Raw genomic sequence first — 22,667 nt, forward strand, 5'->3', positions numbered from 1 at the left:
AAGTGTGCTCGTGATGCTTTTTTATGGTCCACCATAATAATATTGATTCTTTATTTCTTTTGACTATATCTTTAGCGGACATAGCGGACATTTATTATCACTAAATCTTATAAAAATCTCTTTGGACATAGTAGACAAATATTGTATAGCGTAATCTTCTAAAAAACTAATAGCGGCCTATAGCAGGCTATTAGGCTAATCCCAGTGCAAGGTTTTAATACACGATTACCAAGAGTGATAATCATCAAATGACTTTTGAAACTATGGATGAAATGAGGCCTCCCAATGCATAGTTTTATTTCACGATTTTATAGGCGAGCCATAGCATTCAATTGCTATGAACGTGATTGGGTGAAATCAGATGAGATGAAATTCTCTAGCTCCCAATGCTACTTTCATCAAGTTTCATAGTTTTGGAAACAGTGTAACCCATGTTTCATCTAGATGAAACCCATTTTTTCTCTCTCTTCATAAATTTCTTGCCATGTCTTTATTTTTACCTATGTGGCACCTTATTTAATGTGCATAAAATCTCATTAAAATTTGCATTGGACTGGCCTTAACGGACGCACTTTTTTCTTTTTTATATTTTAAAAAAATAAAAATTTCAAAAATATACGTCCGTTTTGAAATATATCAAAAATACCCTCCGGTCGCCCCCCCATAGGGCGACAGGCCCTAAGTGTAATTTTTTCCTTCAAATTCGCAACGAGATCCCTAGAAAAAAGGGGGGCCTGTCGCCCCCCCAACGGGCGACAGGCGACAGGGGGGGCTGTCACCCCCCCTCGGGCAACCACTGGGCCCCGCCCACGGGCGCGGCAGGGGGGCCTGTCGCCCCCCCTGCGGGCGACCGGGGTACCCCCCCCCCCTTATATAAGGATCCGACGCCCGAGGACGTTGTCTGGGAGCCTTACAGCCCAGAGGCTGTGGCTACCCGTGCACCAGCAGGCCTGTCTTCGCACTGCTCCGCGAATGCGAGCCTGTGGCTTACTACCGCCGTCCTGGTTTATGACATCGCGGTTGAGGCATATTGCCACTGGAGAGTCAGGAGACAGTTCGGGCAGCGCCAGGAGTTTTCGGTGCCCACCGCGTTAGAGCGTGTCAGTTGCCAGGACCATAGGTAATTATGAATGAACTTGGCTCATATATTCGTGTCGAATCTAACGATTCTTCGTGGTCCACTTTTGTAGGTTGTCAAGGAGTGGCTTGCCGTGCTCTGATGATTGGCTCACCAAGATGCAGCCGTGGGTGGACCAATGGGAACAGGCAGACGAGCACTTGGTCCATCCAACAGGATCACACATAGACAGCTCATTTAGGGCTTACCTCACCTGGTACTTACCACGGACTCGGGCTCGTCTGGTTTATGTTGACACTCACCCGCAGCCACACCAGGCGAGGCCTCAGGATGGCTATGCCCGGCACCACGTGAGGCACTAGCTGGCGCGGTGAGTCTGTTGATCATATTTGCATATATATATATATATATATATATATATATATATATATATATATATATATATATATATATATATATATATATATTCATAAGATAATTCATGTGTTTCTAACTGTACCTTTACTGAATGGATGCAGTTTCGCCTTTGCAACATGATGGAGACGGACTGCTCGACTTACCTGACGAGGGTACGTGCCGGATCCCCAATGACCCAGTTTGAGCAGACAGAGGCATGATCGAGGCAGCGTGATCAGTTGCGTCAGGTAGTGGATAACTTGGGAAGCCGTGTGCAGTACAAAGACAGCCACGGGTCGTCCCAGGCCTCGTCGTCGTTCCCGTGTCCGTCGACCGTGCATGGGCCGACGTCGCAGTTCTTCCAGCTACTGCGTTCGGCCATACTGGAACGTACATATCTCTTTAAAATTAGATCAGGTGTTCATACATATTTACTAATATCACATACAGGATACGATCCAGCTACTGCGTTCGGCCATACTGGAATGTTTAGAGGGACAGCACCAGTTGGCGGACCGTATCCAGGGATGGTACCGGGGCCACAGATACTGGTCTACACAGGTTAGTTTATATTTCGTATTTCGGTTTCTACATGTCATGACGAAATACACGAGCGTACGCTAACATCCACATTTTATGCGTAGGATTCTACCCCGATGCCGGCGCCGGACCTTCTTCTTCCTCCTTTCGACCAGATAACGAGGCATTCACCTTAGACGACCTCGACAGTTTGACTCTAGAAGAGCCTGCCGCGTAAGGTGACCCCGATGTCTTGGGGTATTCACAGCTAGGAGGAGCACCACTTGGGATCTCTCAGCAGCAGACACCGCAGTCCCTTGCGCGTCCTGAGCGACAAGTGAGGTCTCCGGATGTTCTCACCTACTCCGAGGGCCATGTTCGTGCCCAGCAGAGGGCTAAGAGGGTCCGACGCCCTAGGGGTGGTTAGATATATCTGATGTTTATTTGTAATGAGATAGCTGTGGACCACTTATTTGTATCCGATGTTTATGATTGTGGTAGTTTACTTGTTATTTGTTTCTATAGATACTATTGATGTGAACTTGTTATGTTTGTGGGTTCCATAATGCTCGTGAAATAAGGGAAGTTCTTGTGAATTTTTTCCGTGATTTAATGAAGGACAAGTTAGGTGCGGTAGGAGTTAGCGGCCGAGATCTTGCCGACGATGATGACGACTACACGCTCGAATAGCTCAAAATAGGAACCATAGTGTATCTAGCTGTGAGTACGAGATCACAGGTTGCCACTGCTCAGCACGGCGATCACGGGTTTCCCAAATGTCGCATTCTTTGCCCAGACATACGTGACCCAATAGCAGTGCCCTTCCATCATTTCAAAAAGATGTGACAACACGGCAACCACTCCAGCTCACCTTCAAAGCAGTCTCTCTGGCGAGGACGACGGACCTGTCATTCTACAGCGCAGGTCTGTGGCGTGTAGTGGGGAAGGCGGCATCTAGGCGCGATCGACCGAGCGGCAGCAATGCAGCGCTGTGAATCTGCATGCACAGAGATGCATCGAGTAGTCATTTCGAGAATCGAATCTAGCCTTTTCAGTGTTAGGTCAGCTAGCCTCTTCACTGTGTTGTCATGTAGGCTTTTTATGTGCATTTACACTCCACACTCCGGGTATCAGACCTTTGTGCGCCTATAAATACTCCGAAGTTTGTGAACTCCCAGCAGCACTTAAACACCAAAGCTCATTGTATACCCAATGTCTGGAGGTGGGTCTAGCAGAAAGAATAACTATGGTTTTGGGAAAGGAAAAGGGGGAAGAAAGGGAGACCCCATAATATGGGAGGGACCTCTTGGACCTGATTTCTTTCCGGAACCAGTGTTTGAGTTTCCGCCATCGCACAAGAGTGAATTTACCAATGAACCTCCTCTTCGACAATACGATAACCGTAGAGAACCGTGGCCAAAATGCAGATATGGTGAGGACTGCTTAGTGCAGATGTGCACCGACGGGATGGATGATGGTCGGCGTTTCTTTAAATGTCCACACGCATGGGTAATACTCGGTTGTTTCATTTCTTTATCTTCAATGAGACACCTTACATGAAATTTATTTTGCAGTCTTCCGATGCTCCAGAAAACTGTGGTTTTACTAGGTGGGTCGATCATGCACCAATTGATTCTGTTCAGGAGTTCATCGAGTACCTCTAGATAAAGATCTTTGATCTGGAATGCAAGGTGAACCATTATGAGGAAGTGAGCGAGGATAACAAAGACGACGAAGTTGATGATACCAGCAATGCTGCCGGTTCACAGGATGAACCATGCACTATTCCTTACTGCAACTGTCCTTGTCACAAGAAGAAGGGCCCTGCGCCTCCGGCACCACCGCCTGCACCATCTGCAATGGGTGGATACTGCGGAGAAGGCTCAACGCAGTTTGCTACGTGGGGGTACGGCTACTAGGGCTACCCTATTGCTAGTGACATGCTGCATCGTTGTGTTTATTCTATTTTTCTAAATTACCTAAGGCATGTTAGGTTAGTCCGGAATCTGTTTACCGTAGTTTGTAACGGGTTCTGTCATGCCACTGCATATGTGATGTGTGTTTCATTATCGTTGTATTATGATGTGGGTTCTGCCATGCCACTGCCATGCCACTGTGGACCGCTTATTTATACAGTTCAACGTTCGCCTCTGATCACTCTCGTATTTTCCATTTCATACAATAGATGGTATGTTTATACTTCGATGCTCCATTACGACTAAGTACGATTCAAACTCGACATTATGTACATGTCCAGTGAATGCAAGTTAGGTACGAGACATACATACAACCATAATACAACATTAACAATACTAAATGCGAATACATCTTAAACCGATGAACATCATATATTATAGATCATGACATGAAATCATCTAGGTCGTCATCGCAGTTGACAGATGGTGGTGCTGCAGGTGGTGTAGTATGGCTCGACGAACCTCTTGACTTTCCCTTTCTCTCTTTTCTGGATCTACGTTCATGTACAGGGGGAGGAACATCATGTGTTGGAGGCCATGGTTTGGGGGGCATGAAGTCATCCATGTCGTCATCCCAGTTAACACAAGTTTGTGTTGCAGGTGGTGCAACATGACTTGACGAACCTCTTGTCTTTCCCTTTGTCTCTTTTCTGATTCTAGGTTCATGTAAAAGGGGAGGAACATCATGTGTTGGAGGCCATGATTTGGGGGGCATGAAGTCATCCATGTCGTCATCCCAGTTAACACAAGTTGGTGGTTGAGGTGCTGAAGCATGACTCGACGAACCTCCGGGCATCTGTTCTTGCGCAGGCCAAGTACTATCACCCGAAGATATTATCCACCTCCTTCGTCTAGTTTGCGGCATAAGTCCACCGAAGATACATACCAATTTACGAAAATTTGGTATCGTTTTGTTAATCAACTCCGTGTCCTCGGAGTAATCCTAGCATATAATTAAAAAACAGTGTTATTGTTTCATAAATATGGATTCGAAATGACGGACGGGATTACAACTGAATGAGAGTTACCTTCATGTGCATCTCATACACCTCTGGCCGCATCCATATCTTACAAGAACTTTGTAAGAATCCAATGATATTAGGATGATTCGCTAGTTCACATACTCTCATGTATATCTTCCGATGTTCTAGCAGGTGTCACTTTACATCTTGCGTCGTAATACCTCGAAATAATATGAAATCTTTAAACTCTACTACTTTAGACAACACCATCTCTATCGTACCATCCGCTAACGGATCCAACTTCTTACTGATAACAAGATGGGTCATTGGCTTATGCTGCAATATCAATAAGATACTTTCATAATTCTATTCTAATTCATAATTGATTAAAAAACAAGTCTGTAATAGTACTGAAATTGTAATACTAAACGAGTGTTCTATAGCACCAAATCTAATTCAGCTAATCCGCTAATTAAATTAAATTGTTATACAATATCAATGGATTCATACGGAAGTTACCGGTAGATCACAAGTACGCAATTCGGCAGAGCTTCGCCGCTTTTCTTCTCCTCATCCCTCTTTTTCCTGAATTTTTAGGCTCAAATGACAAAGGAGTTGGCGGCATATGGCGGCCAGGGCTTATATAGGGTGGAGGGACCCTGCCCCCCCCCCAAACGGGCGACAGGCCCATGTCGCCCCTGGGGTAGGCGACATGGCTCTTTTTTTTCCAGGGATCTCGTTGCGAATTTGAAGAAAACAAATTACACTTAGGGCCTGTCGCCCTATGGGGGGACGACCGGGGGTATTTTTGATATATTTCAAAACGGACATATATTTTTGAAATTTTTATTTTTTAAAAAATATAAAAAAGAAAAAAGCGCTTAACGGACTATTTTGTACATTGATAACAACGAGCGCGCGAGGTAGGCTGCGCGGCCCAGCCAGCCACCCGCGGCCAACGCGTGGCCCAGAGGGGCCTCGCTGGCTCTCGGCAAGGTGTGGGCGGAGGCAGCCCAGCCGACTCAGCCAGCACAGGGCACGTGGCCCAGGTGACCTGCAGACCTGGTGAGGAGCTTTAGGTTGTTTTCTTTATTATTTTCTTAGATGTACGTGCCATATGTATATATTTAATTTTTTTTCCATCAAATAATGATACTATTTATTTTATTTCCAAAAATAATACATATTTTTTTCTTCCATAAAATAATGATGTCAATTAATATCCGTCCAAAACCATCAAGCAACAATGTCATTTATTTTTCTTCTAAAAATAATACACGTTTTTATTTTGCTTTCATAAATAATGATGTCAATTATTATCCTTCCAAATGAAAAAATAACGTGAATTATGAGTCAATGTATGTGCAAAGAAAAGTATGTGTATCCTAAAGAAAAATAATATATGGGTACAAGAGATGGGTATATGAAATTGCTGGTGTAAAAAGTAATAGTATTTTGATGGAAGACATTGACGAAACCAATCTCCCCCTCCCTTTCGTCAAGCCTTTTGGCCTGACAAGTGGGGCCTCCGTGAGGGGTACGGTGGGCCTAATTTTAGTGAGAAATGTTTTCAATTGTTTCAACTTTTATAGTATAGATAACACCGTTTTATGTCCTCTCTTTGCTTTAGCTATTTGATTAGCTTTTATTCTTTCTAATTTTTTATTAGTTTTTGCATGCTTAGTTGATTTATGTTAATTAGTTATTACTGCTAGTCTTTTCATGCTTAATTAAGAGAACTCTTTGATAGTGATTAGTTTTAGTATTTTTTGATATTTTTCATCGGCTTTTTTGTTAAGCTTTGATAATAATTGTTGAATTGCCGTATGTTGGATTACGTGGAGTTTTGATGATAGCTTTGCTCGAGTAGACCGCTTTATATTTGCTTATGCTTTGTGTTGATCTATCGGCATTTTGATTAATCTTGGATTCCGTTTCGTGTCGAGTTTTTTCTAACCGTTTTTGTGGTGAGCTCGTCACGAGTCAGTTTGTATTACCTTCTCGGTTAGAAGAGAGGCGTGTCTGGTTGAATTCGGAATATAGACCTTGTTCTTTTGAACTGGAGATAATTTTTTTAAAGACTCTCACTCACCCCCCTCGAGTCAGCAGTTACATCCTTCACTCCTGTTTTTTATGGGGTGTCAGCAACCTTTTACCTGAGGCATAGCCCACTGCTGTCCTCCCAGCTCTTTTTTTTTTTTTGCCCATGGACCGTTATGGGGCTGTATGCCTATGCCATTAGATAGAGGGTGCGTGCTTTGAAATTTAAACTTCATAGTTAACTTAGGCCCCGCGCCATTTTTGCATAAGCACAGCCCGGTTCGCTAAATGTCTCGGTATCGCACTACTATTATCGAAACTGTGCCGCGTACCCCCAGAGATTTAGCACGGCCCAGTGGCCCACTGCTAAGTTGTGCCATTGTCGCGTCGTGCGTCTAGCACGGCCCACGGCAAGCTGTGCTATCGGTTGTATCATGCCAGCTAGGACCCATCCAGTTCAAATAAAATCTCGTTAGAATAAGGTTTATCTTGCCATCAACATAATTTCACATAACTCGCAAGTGTGTCCAGACAAAAACTTAGTAAAATTAAAAGAGAAGAAATAAGCAGACGGAGATGAGAAAAAGGTTAAAATAGTCGCGGGTCTGCCTTGCGTTATTCTACTCATCAGAGCAACTCTATTTGAGCTCATATTTCATTTTTTAGTTTTTAAGAATTTAGAGGGAAATTCAACTCCAGCAGAGTCTCTAAATTAGTTTGAGTGGGCTCTCAAACAACAGTCTCACCCTAGCGAAAGGAGACCCCCATCCTCCCTCCCATCCCATCGCCCCGACGCCTCCCCGGCGCGCCGACCGCCACCGCGTTGCCCTCGCCCCGCCGCCTCCCCGCGCCGCCGCCGCCCCTCGCCACGGGCTTCTCCTTGCCGGTAGTTGTAGGGCGCGCTGAGCCCCTGCACTGTGGTCAGGTGCTTCTTGCCGCTGCGCTGCTGCACGCGGAGGTGGACCGCGCCGTCCCTGGGCGCCGCCGGCGAAGGGGTCGAACGAGGACAGCAGCTCGCCCAAGCCCGCCGCCGGGCCGAGCATTAATTGGTCCTCGGGCTCCCGGGTCATCGTCGACGACGACAAGCGTTCGACACCTGCTTCCGCGTGCCGGCGGGGCGCCCGCCGCCGTCGGAGCGGCTCCCAGCGGCGTGCGGCGGCCGGCGCTCTCCTCCGCGATCGGCTCCTACCTCATCTGCTCCCCCGCCTCACCTTCTCCTCCACCCGCCTCCACTCGCCGTCATCTTCTCCGGCCGGATCCGGCCAGGCGGGCGCGGTGGCCGGCGGGATCTGGCGCGGCGAGCTCCGGCCAGGGGCGGGCTCCGGCCGGCGCGAGCTCTGCCCGGCGCGAGCTCCGGCTAGGCGCGACCGTAGCGCTGGACGGCGGAGGTCGGGCGCGCGGCGACGGCCGGCCGTGGTGCGGTGTGGGGCGTGCGGCTCGGGTGATCTACTGACTGGCGGGCGGCCGGGCCATCGACACCCGGACGGCGCGGACGGCGGAGCGGATGCCGGTGATGTCGCAGATGCGCTTGTTCTTGCTGTCGTCCCAGAGCTCGACCCGGTGCCTCCCGGCCTCGCCCGCGGCGACCAGCGCGAAGATGCTGCTGCGGAACAGCATCTCGACGATGGGGTACCTGCCGCCGCCGCCGCTGGGGAGGACGCGGCGCAGGCTCTCCTGGAACGGGGCGCAGTTGAAGACGCGGAAGTCGGCGGTCGTCGCCGCCGTGAAGCAGCTGCTGTTCTGGTTACAGGAGACGGACAGCAGCCGGAAGCTGTGTCACGCCCTGAAATTTTTAAATTTCAAAATGTGATTAAAATTAATAATAAAATAATAATTTTTTTGTAATTTTAAAAATTTATCCAACACTTATTTTCTTTACAGAGAATTTAGTGTAAAAGAAAATAGATTGGTTGTTTTTCAAATTAAATAAGGTTGTTCTTTTGTGTTGCATTCATGTCACCTTTGCATTGTTTTATTGCTTGTTGTTCAATTTAAATTTGAATTCGTATGAGTTTGAATTTAAATTGAATGTGTTTGAATCTTTTCAAAAATGAAAAAGCCTTCCTTTTTCCCCTCTCATTTTTAGCAAAGCCGGCCCATCTCTTCTTTTTTTTTTCTCCTTTTCTCTCCTTTCCCGCGGCCCAGAAAACCATCCCGCGCCGGCCCAAGACATTCCCCCTTCCCGGCCCAGCTCCCCCTTCCCGGCCCAAACGGCGGCCCGGCCTGTTTCGCCTCCCTCACTCCCCCTCTCACTGCCGCGCAGAGCCCCCGCGTCAGGGGCTTCTTCTACCCCGTGACGGACTGGGACTCTCCCCGAGTCCGGCCGCACCTCGATTCCGCGCCGTCCGCGCCTAGGCGCGCACGCCAAGGTGGCCCCACCTCGCCCCTATTTATAGCCCCGCACCGCCCCCTTGGACCCCCCTCTGGACCCTCTTCGAGCCGCAGCCGCCACATCCGCCTCGCCAAACCCTAGCGCCGCCGCCGCCATTGGAGCTCGGAGCTCCGCGACGCGCCGCCGTTCCGCCGTCTCCACTCGACGACTTCACCTGTATGGAGCTTCGCGTCGTGGTAAAGATGCTCGCTGGCCCTTCCTCCACCCCTTTTTCCCCCTCTGTCCCGCTCAGGATCGCTCGCCGGAGCGAGCTCCGACGGTCCGTGCCGCCCCTCACCGTCGCGCGCCTTCCTCCGGTCTCCCTCTCGCCCAACAGAGCACCCAGATGAGTTCACTGCGCCGCTCTCGTCCTCCCCGTCCAAACCCTTAGCCTAATCCAAGTCCAAACGGCCAATTTCAGCTAAGTCCGGCCATGCGCCGCCGGTAGAAGCTCGCCGCTGGCAGCCCAACGCCGCCGCCGCTCCGCCCGATCCTCCCTTCTTCGTTCGATCCCCATCCGACGATCCCCATTAGATCCAATCCAAGTCAACAGAGCTGATACCGGTCAACTGTGGCCAATCTGCAAAAGAGTCCTCTCTTTTTCCTTTATTCAACCCGCGGTCCGCGTGCGTTGAAAAGTAATTTAAGTTTGGTCCAAATTATTTCGCCGAGCCCCCTGAGCTTCCAGATAATTGAACCCGCAGTCCACCTCAGCCGCGCCCTAGTTTTTTCCTTGCTACCCCCTCGAGTTTAGGAATAATTCGAATCTAGCCCCTAGAAGTTTAAATCTATCGCAGATAAGTCTCTAGAACCCTGTTTTAGTCATAACTTCTTCGTTTTAACTCCGTCTTCATCGATTCTTGCGCTCACGTGATCCTTGCAACGTGTGCGATAGCTTTATGACCTTGTTATCCTCTGTGAGCACAGTTTTCTGTGTCTTGCAAATCTTTTCTGCTAGCTCTTAACTCTATAGTTAATCGCGACTAGATCCCTAAAGCATCGTTCATCTCATAGAATCGCCATTTTAGTTCCGTTTTTCGCGTTTCTTGCGCTCTCGTAACCGTAGCAGCGAGCCTATCCTTTAGTACGTTCTTTTAAAGCCTTTCTTTGTTTTGGTGTATTGTTCTTAGATGTATCTTCTTGTTTGCTTTGTATGTTTGCCCGATGATTGTTCCGAATAGAAGGATCGTTGTTCGAAGATTGAAGATCAAGAATTGCAAGTGAGCAAAAGCTGAAGAGTAGTGAAGAGCAGTAAGAGTAGCTTTTTGTTGGAGAAAGGCAAGTGACCCTGACCATCTTTCTGTCTATGCTTATTTACAAGAGTATTATGATGATTTAATTGGAACATGGAGAACCACCCAAGAAAACCGTACAACCACAATACTATATGGCTCTGGTCTTGGCTGATTAATTAGAGACTCTAGCTTGTGACAGTCTTACCGAAAGGGCAAGAGGGGATGCATCGACGGGGTATAGCTCGGTCCTCTTGGGGGCAATTGGCATTGTTTAATGATCCTTTGGTAAGGTATCACCTCATTAGGACAGTGTTATGACCGCTTTTACTTGAAACCTTAGCGGATTGTCATAGGTTAGGGAATCTTTGTAAAGGCCTCGTAGCGTCCCTATGCAATCACACCTCGGAAGTGTGGTATTGTGCCTAGCTAGCACATTGCGTAGTTGGGTTTAAAGTTCTTCGGAACTTTTACGCGAATTGTGGTGAAAGTGTACAACCTCTGCAGAGTTAAAACTAACCGGTTAGCCGTGCTCACGATCAAGAGCGTCTTGGTCCCTCACATGATTAATAAACTTAAAGATGGATATAAATCATATTCTGGTTATTTCTTGTGGCCTTGCTGAGTACTAACCATAAGTGTACTCACCCTTACTTATTGCTGCTTAGAAGGAGAAGTTGTGGTGAAGTCTTTTGAAGATGTTGCTGAGTTCTAGGCGTACGCAACCCCCAGTCGATTGCCTGTGAAGTTTGGAGCCTTCGTTTCCAGGATAAGCTGTATAACTCTGATAGTCTTTTATTTGTTTTAGTTCTCTTTTTCGTGATACTGTTACTGATTATTCACTTATAATGTCTCTATATGTATGAAACTTGATCCTGACATACATATAACTATGTATTCGATTTTGTCAAAAAAAAACGGGTGTGACAAGTTGGTGTCGTCGGGGTCGACAGCACTGGAGGCCGCGGCTACGGCGGCGTGGGCCATGGTTTACTACCGGCAGTGGGCCGCGACAGGCACAAGTTAAGAATCCCCGCCGCCGGCCACGCTGGTGGTGGAAGACAAGTGGTACGGCCGGCGACGCCGGTGCCTGAGAAGAAGCTCGCGGTCCAAGGAAGGCAGCGAGTTGTCCGACGGGAACGAACAGGTAGGATCGAGGGGACCTCGACGTCTGCGGGGGGCTATAAGCTAAGGTTGAGCACAAGAGGATGAGAACTTCCACTGGAGTTGGGAACTAATTTGGGCTCCTATTTTTTTTCAGGCCAACATGCAAATGGGATTTTAAGGTCCCAATTTGCAGGCCTCCGCTAGAGATGCTCTCAGGACAACGGGAACATATCTGGTGTAAACCACAACTTCATGAAAATCCGTACAAACTACGCCAAAAAAGTCATCTAAATTCACCAAAGAAATCATACATGTAGATGACATGATGATATATAATCTTGTAAAATATCTTGTCCAAACTCGACTTCGTTCGTGAGATATAAAAATAACAAATTTCAAGCCAGAAAGTTGTCCAAGTGATTTGTTAGAAATTTGTTATTTTTATATCTCATAAACGAAGTCGAGTTTGGATAAGATATTTTACAAGATTGTGTATCCTCATCAAGGTTGGAAATAGCGGGCTATGAAGTTTAGCGGTAACCTTCTCTAAAAGCTATAGAATAGTACCCAAAAGCTAAATCATTTAGCTGAATGATAAAATAATAAATAATTTCATACAAATTATAAGTATCGTTGGTCTAACACCTAAAATTTGAGTCTAACATGTCTCTTAACTACCCAACAGTACCCAATTGACATTTAGCGCTGCTAAGTCTCACAAAAACCTATTTAGCGGACATTTAGCATGGCTAAATCTCATAAAACCTTCTTTAGCGGATATAGCGGACAAATGTTGTATAACGTAGTTGTAGATCTCCTAAAAAGCTATTAGCGGGCTATAGCGAGACTATAGCGGGCTATTTCCAAACATGATCCTCATATCATCTACATGTGTGAATTTTTTGGTGAATTTAGACAACTTTTTTGCTTGGTTTGTACGGATTTTCACGAAAGCTGTGGTTTGCACTTATACGCCGTGCTGCCTAGCTCATGTCGCGCATCTTTCCTATTATACATCTGCTCTGTTTTCTATCGTTCTTATCCTGATTCTGTGATGCGATTTCTGTTCTGGAGGGCTTGTTCGTGGAGAATTTCTGCTTGTTTCGTAGTGTTGGATCACAGATACATTTCCATGGAACTTGGCACAGCAGTTTGGATCTTGCAAGTACAACATGCAGAATTATTTTGATATGCTATTGCCAGTACATTTTTCATTGGTTCCTATGCTCTGAATTTAGCTAGCTCTGTACATTTTTATGAACACTTGAATTCATCTTCTGTACAGATTTAATTATTGAATAAAGATTTCATATGACCAAAAGCAATATTAAACTGAAACAAAAACAATAAGAAAAGGATTCTGGAGATATGCAGCCATCAGCTGTAAACAATACTCAGTGCATTACAATACTCAGAGCAGTATCATCCGGACTGTAGTTGCTGTCGATTCTGGAGATATCTTCTTCCTGACTGTAGTTACTGCCACGCTTGGATGCTCCTTTCCCACCACTACTAGGAGTGACATCCGGCTGCACCGATAGTTCCAAATTGCCATCCTCATCCTGGGTCATGAGATAGTTCCAAATTGCCATCCTCATCCTGGGTCATGAGATTTGTGTAGTACGGTGGATCCTACAAACCACAAGAGACATGTTACTGCATCATCATATTAATATCAATAACCAGATTCAGAAATATAGCTGAAAATATACTAGTTCAAACCTGCTAATATACTATGAACAAAGGTGCTAAATTTTAGAAGGACAAAAAAAAAATGAATACATACATTTGCAGAGTAGTCCGGTGTCCAATCAAACATCGGCTCTGAGGTACCGGCGGCCTCGTATCCCATCATCGCTGGTGATGATGACGTGCTGCGAGTGTCCTAGCAGGTGGTGGCACCGGGTGGTGGTGATGCAGGTTCCGTGAAGGTCGCCGTGAGAGGGTCGTGTCGAGGAGCACCACCGGGAAAGAGCACTTCTTGGCGACGAGGAAGGCCGGAGTGGAGCACTTCTTGGCGACGAGGAAGGCTGGAGTTGGGCACTTCTTGGCGACGCGGAAGGACGGAGTTGGAAGGATTGGCAATAGGCAGCGGAGCTGGCGCGACGAAGGTTCGACGAAGGTTCGACGACGGCTCTTCGCCGGGTTACCCGCCGTTGGCAGTGGAGGGCGCACGCCGCCAGAGGTGCCTCCATGAGATCCGGAAGGCCTCTGCTCCATGTCGGGAAGGGGGCGGGTTGGTGGAGGCAGCGCTGGCCGTCCCTTACATGGAGGAGGCTGCGGCTGCTCCATGCCATGTGCCTGCATGGCCGACAGAATGAGCTGCAAGAAAAACATCAGTTAGTTTGCAGCCCTTCCCATTTCCAGCAGCAGTGCTTCAAGTATTGTTATCTGCCCAACGAGAGGAAAAGGAAACATCATTCTGGGCATCACCAGGATCACATTTCCAAAATCTTATCTCTGAATTCGGGAGTCTACAGAAAGAATAGAGCTCTGGCAAGAAATGACTCATATATCTGAATCAATGATGACATGTAGACTGCTTATTGAGCCCTGCCTTTACATGATTTTGAGTTGGAGTAATAGCTGTTGAGTAAAATTTCAGCATATCTCACCTGCTCTCCAAGATTGGAGACCCTTCGCTCATCACTCCTCAGATTTTACTTTTCCTTTTTTTATTATTGAATAACTCCCACTTCCACCCAATTCAGTGAAAGATGTGCCCGGCACTATCACCAAATTCAGGTAGTCTGAACATTTGGTGGCTGATCACAAATCAGAAACAGAAAAATAGCAAGAAGAGGCTAAATCAGAAACATAATTCATCTGGCCGCGCGCGGCGGCGAGCCCGTCAACCCACAGCGAGCAATCGGATTTCAGACCACCACGAATCCGACGGCGAGGAGCAATCAATAAAGCAGGCAAGCGAAGGACGACAGGAGCAAGGTTGTTCCAGTACTCACGATGAGGGAGGCGTGGAGGCGTGCCGGGCCGGCGGCGCGGGGCGGGGAGGCGTCGGGGCGAGAGGCAGACGTGCCGGGCCGATGGGAGGGCGGATCGGGCCCTCCTTTCCCTAGGGTCTTGACAATTGAGTTTGAGAGTCCACCTAAAATGAGAGTTAATTTGAGGGCCCTGCTGGAGTTGAAATCTCTTCAAAACTCCTAAAAAATAGAGTAGGGGCTCAAATAGGGAGTGGGCTGGAGTTGCTCTTACATTTACATGTAGATGATAGATTGTTATGGTCCTAGACCTCCAAATCTGAATAGCAAGAGTATTGATATAAATTGGGGAAGAATCAGAGGGAATCAAGACTAGGGATAGCAGGGATTTGGGAGGAATAGCAAGAAACTACAGGGCAAGTTCTTGGACCGAGGAAGAAGAAGACGGTTCTCTGTTCTGGTTCGATGCCCCTTCCAGATGCCGGTTGGACCATTTATCCTCAGCTCTGCTGTCTTGACAAGGTAACTTGGAAGCCCATTCAATGCCCCAGCTTGGAAGCCCATCTTCCGGCCCAGTTCCTGACATTCCCCTCCGCTTAAAAAAACTTGACCTGCGGGGGGTAAGACCGCCCCCACAGCATTTTTTGAGAGGTAGAATGACCTTCTCACAGCAGGCCAAGAAAATCCCCGAACCCCTGCCCCACCCGTACACGGGGGCCCGTCGCCTTGTGAGTTAGGCCGGGCTCCACAGTGCTTTGGACATGAGGCAGGCGAGGGGATTTTTTTAACCTCAACCTGAAATTCGCTCCCATGAGGAGTCGAACCCAGGACCTGAGGAGTGCCGCTGGGTTCCCCTAACCAAGTCAGCTAGAGGCCTCCGCTTAAAATGCGGCTTGCCCTCAAGCCACTTCTCAAACCTCCCGGACAGTGGCGGAGCCACCACTAGGGCGAGCCAGGGCAGCCGCCCTAGGTCCCTCTAAGTGAAGTCCAGAGTATATTTGTTAACAGTAGAGGTAGTAGAAAAAAAAGAATGATGGATCTGGAAAACATAGGAAGAATATAAGAGAACAGGAAATTGGCTTCCGCAGAATAGATTACTTGAGAAAGGAGTAAGAGTTCAAACAAGTTGTTCGATACCATTCCTCCTCGCACGCACTCAGTATTTAACTAGCGACTCTCTTGCGTTTACATGGACTTGGCCTGATACGTGCGCGCAGGCACATCTAGCGAACTCATTCGCGCCAAGACAGACACTAGGCTTCCTGGTGCGGCGGCCCATAGTAGGAGATGCTTTCTCTGGTTCGTGGGTGCTGACAATATCCCCGTTCTCAACTCTGGCAGGGGCTCATGGCGGTGCGGCGGCGCCCCTCGAACGCGAGGTCGAGTGGGCTACGGCCTCTTAAATGGTTCAACCTAGCGCCCCAGCCCAGCACTGCATCTTGCCACCAGATGCCACTGCCAATTTCGGCAGTTCACCATCTACCCCTCTGCAGTCCCGCTCAGGCGCTAGCGCTCACGCTGGCGTGTCGATGCCGTTGTGCGACACCACTCCACGCCCGTCCGTTCAGCAACCCCATCTCGGCGCCCGTCGGTGGCGACAGCAGATCCCGTGCGCCGCCGGCGCGGGCGCTGCAGCCGGGCAGCAAGTCTCGGCGTCTCGCTCTGGTCGTGCAAAAATTTTTTCGTAAAAGTCCGCCCTAGGTCATTTTCTGAGCTGGCTTCGCCGCTGCTCCCGGATCACATAGAGCTTCTAAATCTTGCATGCAGAGTATTGACTCACTTGGTTTGGTTGGAAGGTCCTGCAGCTTATGGGTATACTTGTACTCCTTGATTAGCATGTGAGGAGCTGCCTGGCGATAGTAAGTTGGTGTCCAGTCAAGAGTACAGCACTTGAATGCCATGGCATACTCCCTGAATGCCTGATCTGTCTGTGACTTGATCATAGCTCTTCTTCTATCACAGTGCATCAGATCCAATGGATTTGTATTTTCAGATTTTGCATGAAAGACTACTCTAGCAACACCCCAGTTTCTGACGGTTGAAATTGACAAGGTCAAGGGCAGCAGCAACTCTCCCTGCTTGCACTCCGCAGTGCAGCCAACTCTATAGGAAATCTTCCCAGATCATCAGAAATATTTAGGATTGCTCCAGCCTTCAATAGTAACAAGAGTAGTACAGCGCCCAGTTCGGCAGTACCATGAGCCTTCAATTTCAGAACACCTCCCATTATCTGCACACTCCAAAAGGCATCAAAGGAGAACTTGCTCCGAAAGCTAAGAATTGATCTGTCCATTTGCAAATGGGAAACTGAAGTTCTGTCAACTTGGAGCAGCTCATTTCCCATGCATGTAGGTGGTGGCCATGGTTTCAACTTCAAAATACAAAGAAATGGCAATCCTGTAAACTGCAAGTGAACGTGGTTTTGCTGCCATAACTCATGTAGATTCATAAATGGCTTGGTAGTTTCCAGAGTTGAGCTCCCTGATAAATGGTTCTGAATGAAGTTGAAACCATGCAGATACAGCCTGGTGTAGAACTTTGTGTCCAGCTGACTGAGATGTCTCCCCATACTTGAGATAAGCCTTCCGAGACTGATCCATGGAGGCAGGCTTATCGGCACAGAGAGACACTGAGGAATATGTGGCGTCCTGGTCTGTGGCAACGGCGTGGAGCAGCATAACAGATGTCGCAGCACTGAACCAGAAGACGAACAGTGGATGGCTCAGCATTGCGTCGAACACCTTCGGGGCATTCCTGGAGAGAATAGCTTGTGTGCTCCAATCCACAACAGAGCCTGTATCCTGGTACGCAGTGCTAGCTGGTGGAGTCGTTGTGCATCTCAAGGGCGATGCCATAGAGCTTGTCGGGCAAGGCTGACAGCCTGCGCAAGCAGGCGATGGCGTCGAGGCGCGCCGTCTCCTCTGATTCTGACGACGGCGCCGACGCAAGCGGCGATGCCCGTGACGCAGAGCACGTCTCCGTGGCCGAGGCCGTAGACCCAGCAGCTTGGAGTTCGTGTCCATGGAGGCGACCGTGCGGGCACGACGCAACTGCAAAGCTTGAGGGCGTCGTACGCCATGTCCATGGCTGTATCGACGGAGACGAGCGCGTCCCGGTCGAACCCAAAGGCGAAGCACGCCATCTCCGCGGCCATCTCCGCGGCGATGTCGACAGAGACGACGGCGTCTTGCTCGAACTCGAGGACCAAGCGCTCCAGACCCTCTTCGTCGTGGACGAAGACAACCGTGGTGGCGCGGGCGGCGAAGTCGACGAACGGACGCACCCGCTCGGCATCGCATGGCTGCGGCAGAAGTGCGCGCCTCCTGTGTGGCACCCACAACCCCGAAGGCGGCTGTGCGTAGGCACTGCTCTCTCCTCATCCTCTTGGCGATCTTTTTCTGCGCGGCGAGGAATGGCGGCATCGGAAGCCGAAATGAGATGGCGACCGCGGTGGTGGGTGGAGTCGACGCGGTCGTCGGCACGCATGTTGTTGGCATCACGGTGGTGTCGCGCGCTGATGAAGGGGTCGTGGCCGGCGTCGGGGCGAAGAACTTCCGCGAAGTTGTCGTGGACACGGCCGAGGACGCTACCGGCGTGGGCGGCACAGCCGTGGACGTGGCCGAGGGTGCTGCAGGCGTGGGCGACGCAGCTGATGTCGTGGCCATCGTGGTCGGGGCGGAGGTCGTCGAAGCCGTCGGCGAGGGCGAGTTGGTGGCCAGCGCAGCAAGCGGAGTTGGGGATGCCCGCGAAGATGGTAAAGCTGAGGAAGCCGACGACCCTGTCTCAGAAACGTCAAGCGCCACGGGCGAAGTCGGGGGCGCCAGCGACGAGGTCGATGAAGGAACCCGTGCCGCGGTCGCGGACGCGACGGTCGCAGGAGCGCTACTCATCCGCGCTAGCGTCTCCTCCATCCTCCATAACATCCGATCCATTCGCTCGGAAAGGGCATCGATGGCGGCAGACTCAGAGTTCGTGGCGGTGGAAGGCGTGGAAGCCATGGCGCTCGATCCGGTGGAGAGGAAGGTGGGATTGGGGAAAAAAATGGGTAGAGAAGAACAAGGCTCGGATTACCAATTGTTATAGTCCTAGACCTCCAAATCTGAATAACAAGAGTATTGATATAAATTGGAGAAGAATCAGAGGGAATCAAGACTAGGGATAGCAGGGATTTGGGAGGAATAGCAAGAAACTACAGGGCAAGTATGCCCTTTCCAGAGCGTTTTTTTCTTTTTTATATTTTTTAAAAATAAAAATTTTAAAAATATATGTCAGTTTTGAAATATATCAAAAATACCCCCGGTCGCGCCCTATAGGGCGACAGACCCTAAGTGTAATTTTTTTCTTCAAATTCGCAGCGAAGTTCTTGACAAAAAAAGGGCAGGGGCCTGTCGCCCACCCCAGGGGCGATAGGGGCCTGTCGCCCGTTAGGGGGGCGACAGGGTCCCTCCCTCTTATATAAGCTCTGGCCGCCATCTCATTTGTCATTTGAGCCTAAAAATTCAGGAAAAAAAAGAGGGGTGAGGAGAAGAAAAGCGGCGAAACTCTGCCGAATTGCGTACTTGTGATCTACCGGTAACTTCCGTATGAATCCATTGATATTGTATAACAATTTAATTTAATTAGCGGATTAGCTGATTAGATTTAGTGCTTTAAAACACTCGTTTAGTAGTACAATTTCAGTACTATTACAGACTTGTTTTTAAATTAATTATGAATTAGAATAGAATTATGAAAGTATCTTATTGATATTACAGCATAAGACAATGGCTGCCTCCAATTGTGAAGGATTTTCATGGATCGAAGAAAAATCTAGTATAATATTTGATATCATGACCCATCTTATTATCAGTAAGAAGTTGGATCCGTTAGCGGATGGTACGATAGAGATGGTGTTGTCCAAAGTAGTAGAGTTTAAAGATTTCACATTATTTCGAGGTATTACGACGCAAGATGTAAAGGGACACCTGCTAGAACGTCGGAAGATATACATGAGAGTATGTGAACTAGCGAATCATCCTAATATCATTGGATTCTTACAAAGTTCTTATAAGATATAGATGCGGCCAGAGGTGTATGAGATGCACATTAAGGTAACTCTCATTCAGTTGTAATCCCGTCCGTCATTTCGAATTCATATTTATGAAACAGTAACATTGTTTTTTAATTATATGTTAGGATTACTCCGAGGACACGGAGTTGATTAACAAAACGATACCAAATTTTCGTAAATTGGTATGTATCTTCGGTGGACTTATGCCGCAAACTAGACGAAGGAGGTGGATAAGATCTTCGGGTGATAGTACTTGGCCTGCGCAAGAACAGATGGCCGGAGGTTCGTCGAGTCATGTTTCAGCACCTCAACCACCAACTTGTGTTAACTGGGATGACGACATGGATGACTTCATGCCTCCCAAACCATGGCCTCCAACACATGATGTTCCTCCCCCCTTTACATGAACCTAGAATCAGAAAAGAGACAAAGGGAAAGACAAGAGGTTCGTCAAGTCATGTTGCACCACCTACAGCACAAACTTGTGTTAACTGGGATGACGACATGGATGACTTCATGCCCCCCAAACCATGGCCTCCAACACATGATGTTCCTCCCTGTGTACATGAACGTAGATCCAAAAAAGAGAGAAAGGGAAAGTCAAGAGTTTCGTCGAGCCATACTACACCACCTGCAGCACCACCATCTGTCAACTGGGATGACGACCTAGATGATTTCATGCCATGATCTATAACATATGATGTTCATCGGTTTAAGATGTATTCGCATTTAGTATTGTTAATGTTGTATTATGCTTGTATGTATGTCTCGTACCTAACTTGCATTCACTGGATATGTACATAATGTCGAGTTTAAATCGTACTTAGTCGTAATGGAGCATCGAAGTATAAACATACCATCTATTGTATGTAATGGAAAATACGAGAGTGATCAGAGGCGAACGTTGAAGTGTATAAATAAGTGGTCCACAACTATCTCATTACAAATAAACATCAGAGATTCAAACATCAGATATATCTAACCACCCCTAGGGCGTCGGACCCTCTTAGCCCTCTGCTGGGCACGGACATGGCCCTCGGAGCTTTTCATGTCACTAGAATACTAAAAACCACACATTTAATTAATATAACAATAAGAAATAAGAACTAAGAAATGCATTACATAATGTGAACCATCAAATTTTACATCATAATACAACGATAATGAAACACACATCACACATGCAGTGGCATGACAGAACCCGTTGCAAACTACGATAAACAGATTCCGGACTAACCTAACATGCCTTAGGTAATTAAAAAAAACAGAACAAACACAACGATGCAGCATGTCACTAGCACTAGGGTAGTCCTAGTAGCCGTACCCCCACGTAGCAAACTGCGTTGAGTCTTCTCCGCAGTATCCACCCGTTGCAGGTGGTGCAAGCGGTGGTGCCGGAGGCGCAGGTCCCTTCTTCTTGTGACAAGGGCAGTTGCAGTAAGGAATAGTGCATGGTTCATCCTGTGAACCGGCAACATTGCTGGTATCATCAACTTCGTCGTCTTTGTTACCCTCGCTCACTTCCTCATAATGGTTCACCTTGCATTCCAGATCAAAGATCTTTATCTGGAGGTACTCGATGAACTCCTGACCAAAATCAATTGGTGCAGGATCGACCCACCTAGTAAAATCACAGTTTTTTGGAGCATCGGAAGACTGCAAAATAAATTTCATGTAAGGTGTCTCATTGAAGATAAAAAAATGAAACAACCGAGTATTACCCATGCGTGTGGATATTTAAAAAAACGCCGACCGCCATCCATCCCGTCGGTGCACATCTGCACTAAGCAGTCCTCACCATGTCTGCATTTTGGCCACGGTTCTCTACAGTTATCGTATTGTCGAAGAGGAGTTTCATTGGTAAATTCACTCTTGTGCTGTGGCGGAAACTCAAACACTGGTTCCGGAAAGGAATCAGGTCCACGAGGCCCCTCCCATATTATGGGGTCTCCCTTTCTCCCCCCTTTTCCTTTCCCAAAACCGTAGTAATTCTTTCCGCTAGACCTACCTCCAGACATTGGGTATACAATGAGCTTTGGTGTTTAAGTGCTGCTGGGAGTTCACAAACTTCGGAGTATTTATAGGCGCACAAATGTCTGATACCCGGAGTGTGGAGTGTAAATGCACCTAAAAATCCTACATGACAACACAGTGGAGAGGCTAGCTGACCTAACACTGAAAAGGTTAGATTCGATTCTCAAAATGACTACTCGATGCATCTCTGTGCATGCAGACTCACAGCGCTGCATTGCTGCCGCTCGGTCGATCGCGCCTAGATGCCGCCTTCCCCACTACACGCCACAGACCTGCACTGTGGAATGACAGGTCCGTCGTCCTCGCCAGAGAGACTGCTTTGAAGGTGAGCTGGAGTGGTTGCCATGTTGTCACATCTTTTTGAAATGGTGGAAGGGCACTGCCATTGGGTCACGTATGTCTGCTCAATGTGTCGAACAATCATTTTTGGCTCATAATTTAGGTTGTCCATAATAAACCCCTACATTTGCTTTGCAATAAAGTCGCATGATATATTGCGATGCGAGGGAAGAACTTCTGACAGCAAACAAGTGTGCTCTGTCACAATGGAACATTTACAGTTCGACTTCCATTTTCCCTTGAATGCATGTACTCGCCATGGACATCCATCATTCACACACTTCACCTCATATTCTTTACTGCCAGACTTTACGACTCTGAATTCTCGTTTCAATGATATTGCCCATAGTCTCACATCATCTTTTACGGCTTCAATGTTTGGATATGTTGCACCTTGCACTACCTCATTCCCTCTGTACTCCCACTCCTGATTTCGTACGTCTTCTGCTACATGACTGCCAAAACCATGCTCCTTCCACTCTTTTGGCAATGAGTACTGCTCGTCATCATATGAGCCCTCATATTCTTCCATCTCTATTGCGGTTTGGTCTTCTGCCTCCATCTCGTCCACAATACTATGTATCCTCTCTCCCTCATCAGCAAGGCCCTGTGGTCCCATGTTTT

The 22,667-nt window shown here is 47.9% G+C and overlaps 1 protein-coding gene across 3 annotated transcripts; it reads right to left on the bottom strand.

The window, feature by feature from the left end:
* Positions 1-12,932: 12,932 nt before the first annotated feature.
* LOC120692224 (serine/arginine repetitive matrix protein 2-like) lies at positions 12,933-18,800 on the bottom strand. 3 transcript variants are annotated; one of them, XR_005682539.1, is made up of 4 exons: positions 14,895-15,541; positions 14,645-14,787; positions 13,468-14,003; positions 12,933-13,313 (listed from the first exon to the last, which is right to left on the bottom strand). XR_005682539.1 is itself a non-coding variant. In XM_039975484.1 (3 exons), exon 1 carries the CDS (start codon positions 18,616-18,618, stop codon positions 17,056-17,058), a length of 1,563 nt encoding a protein of 520 aa, XP_039831418.1. In that variant the 5' UTR covers positions 18,619-18,800; the 3' UTR covers positions 12,933-13,313; positions 13,468-14,003; positions 16,401-17,055. The 3 variants fall into 3 exon arrangements, 1 of the variants encoding a protein (XP_039831418.1); XR_005682540.1 differs by lacking the exons at positions 14,645-14,787; positions 14,895-15,541 and adding an exon at positions 14,297-14,631; XM_039975484.1 differs by lacking the exons at positions 14,645-14,787; positions 14,895-15,541 and adding an exon at positions 16,401-18,800.
* Between the last annotated feature and the right edge of the window lie 3,867 nt (positions 18,801-22,667).

Source organism: Panicum virgatum, chromosome 9N (genome assembly GCF_016808335.1).
Source record: "Panicum virgatum strain AP13 chromosome 9N, P.virgatum_v5, whole genome shotgun sequence".
Lineage (NCBI taxonomy): Eukaryota > Viridiplantae > Streptophyta > Magnoliopsida > Poales > Poaceae > Panicum > Panicum virgatum.

Coding starts and splice junctions, on each gene's coding strand:
- LOC120692224 (XM_039975484.1), bottom strand. CDS start 18,618: ATGGCTTCCACGCCTTCCACCGCCACGAACTCTGAGTCTGCCGCCATC.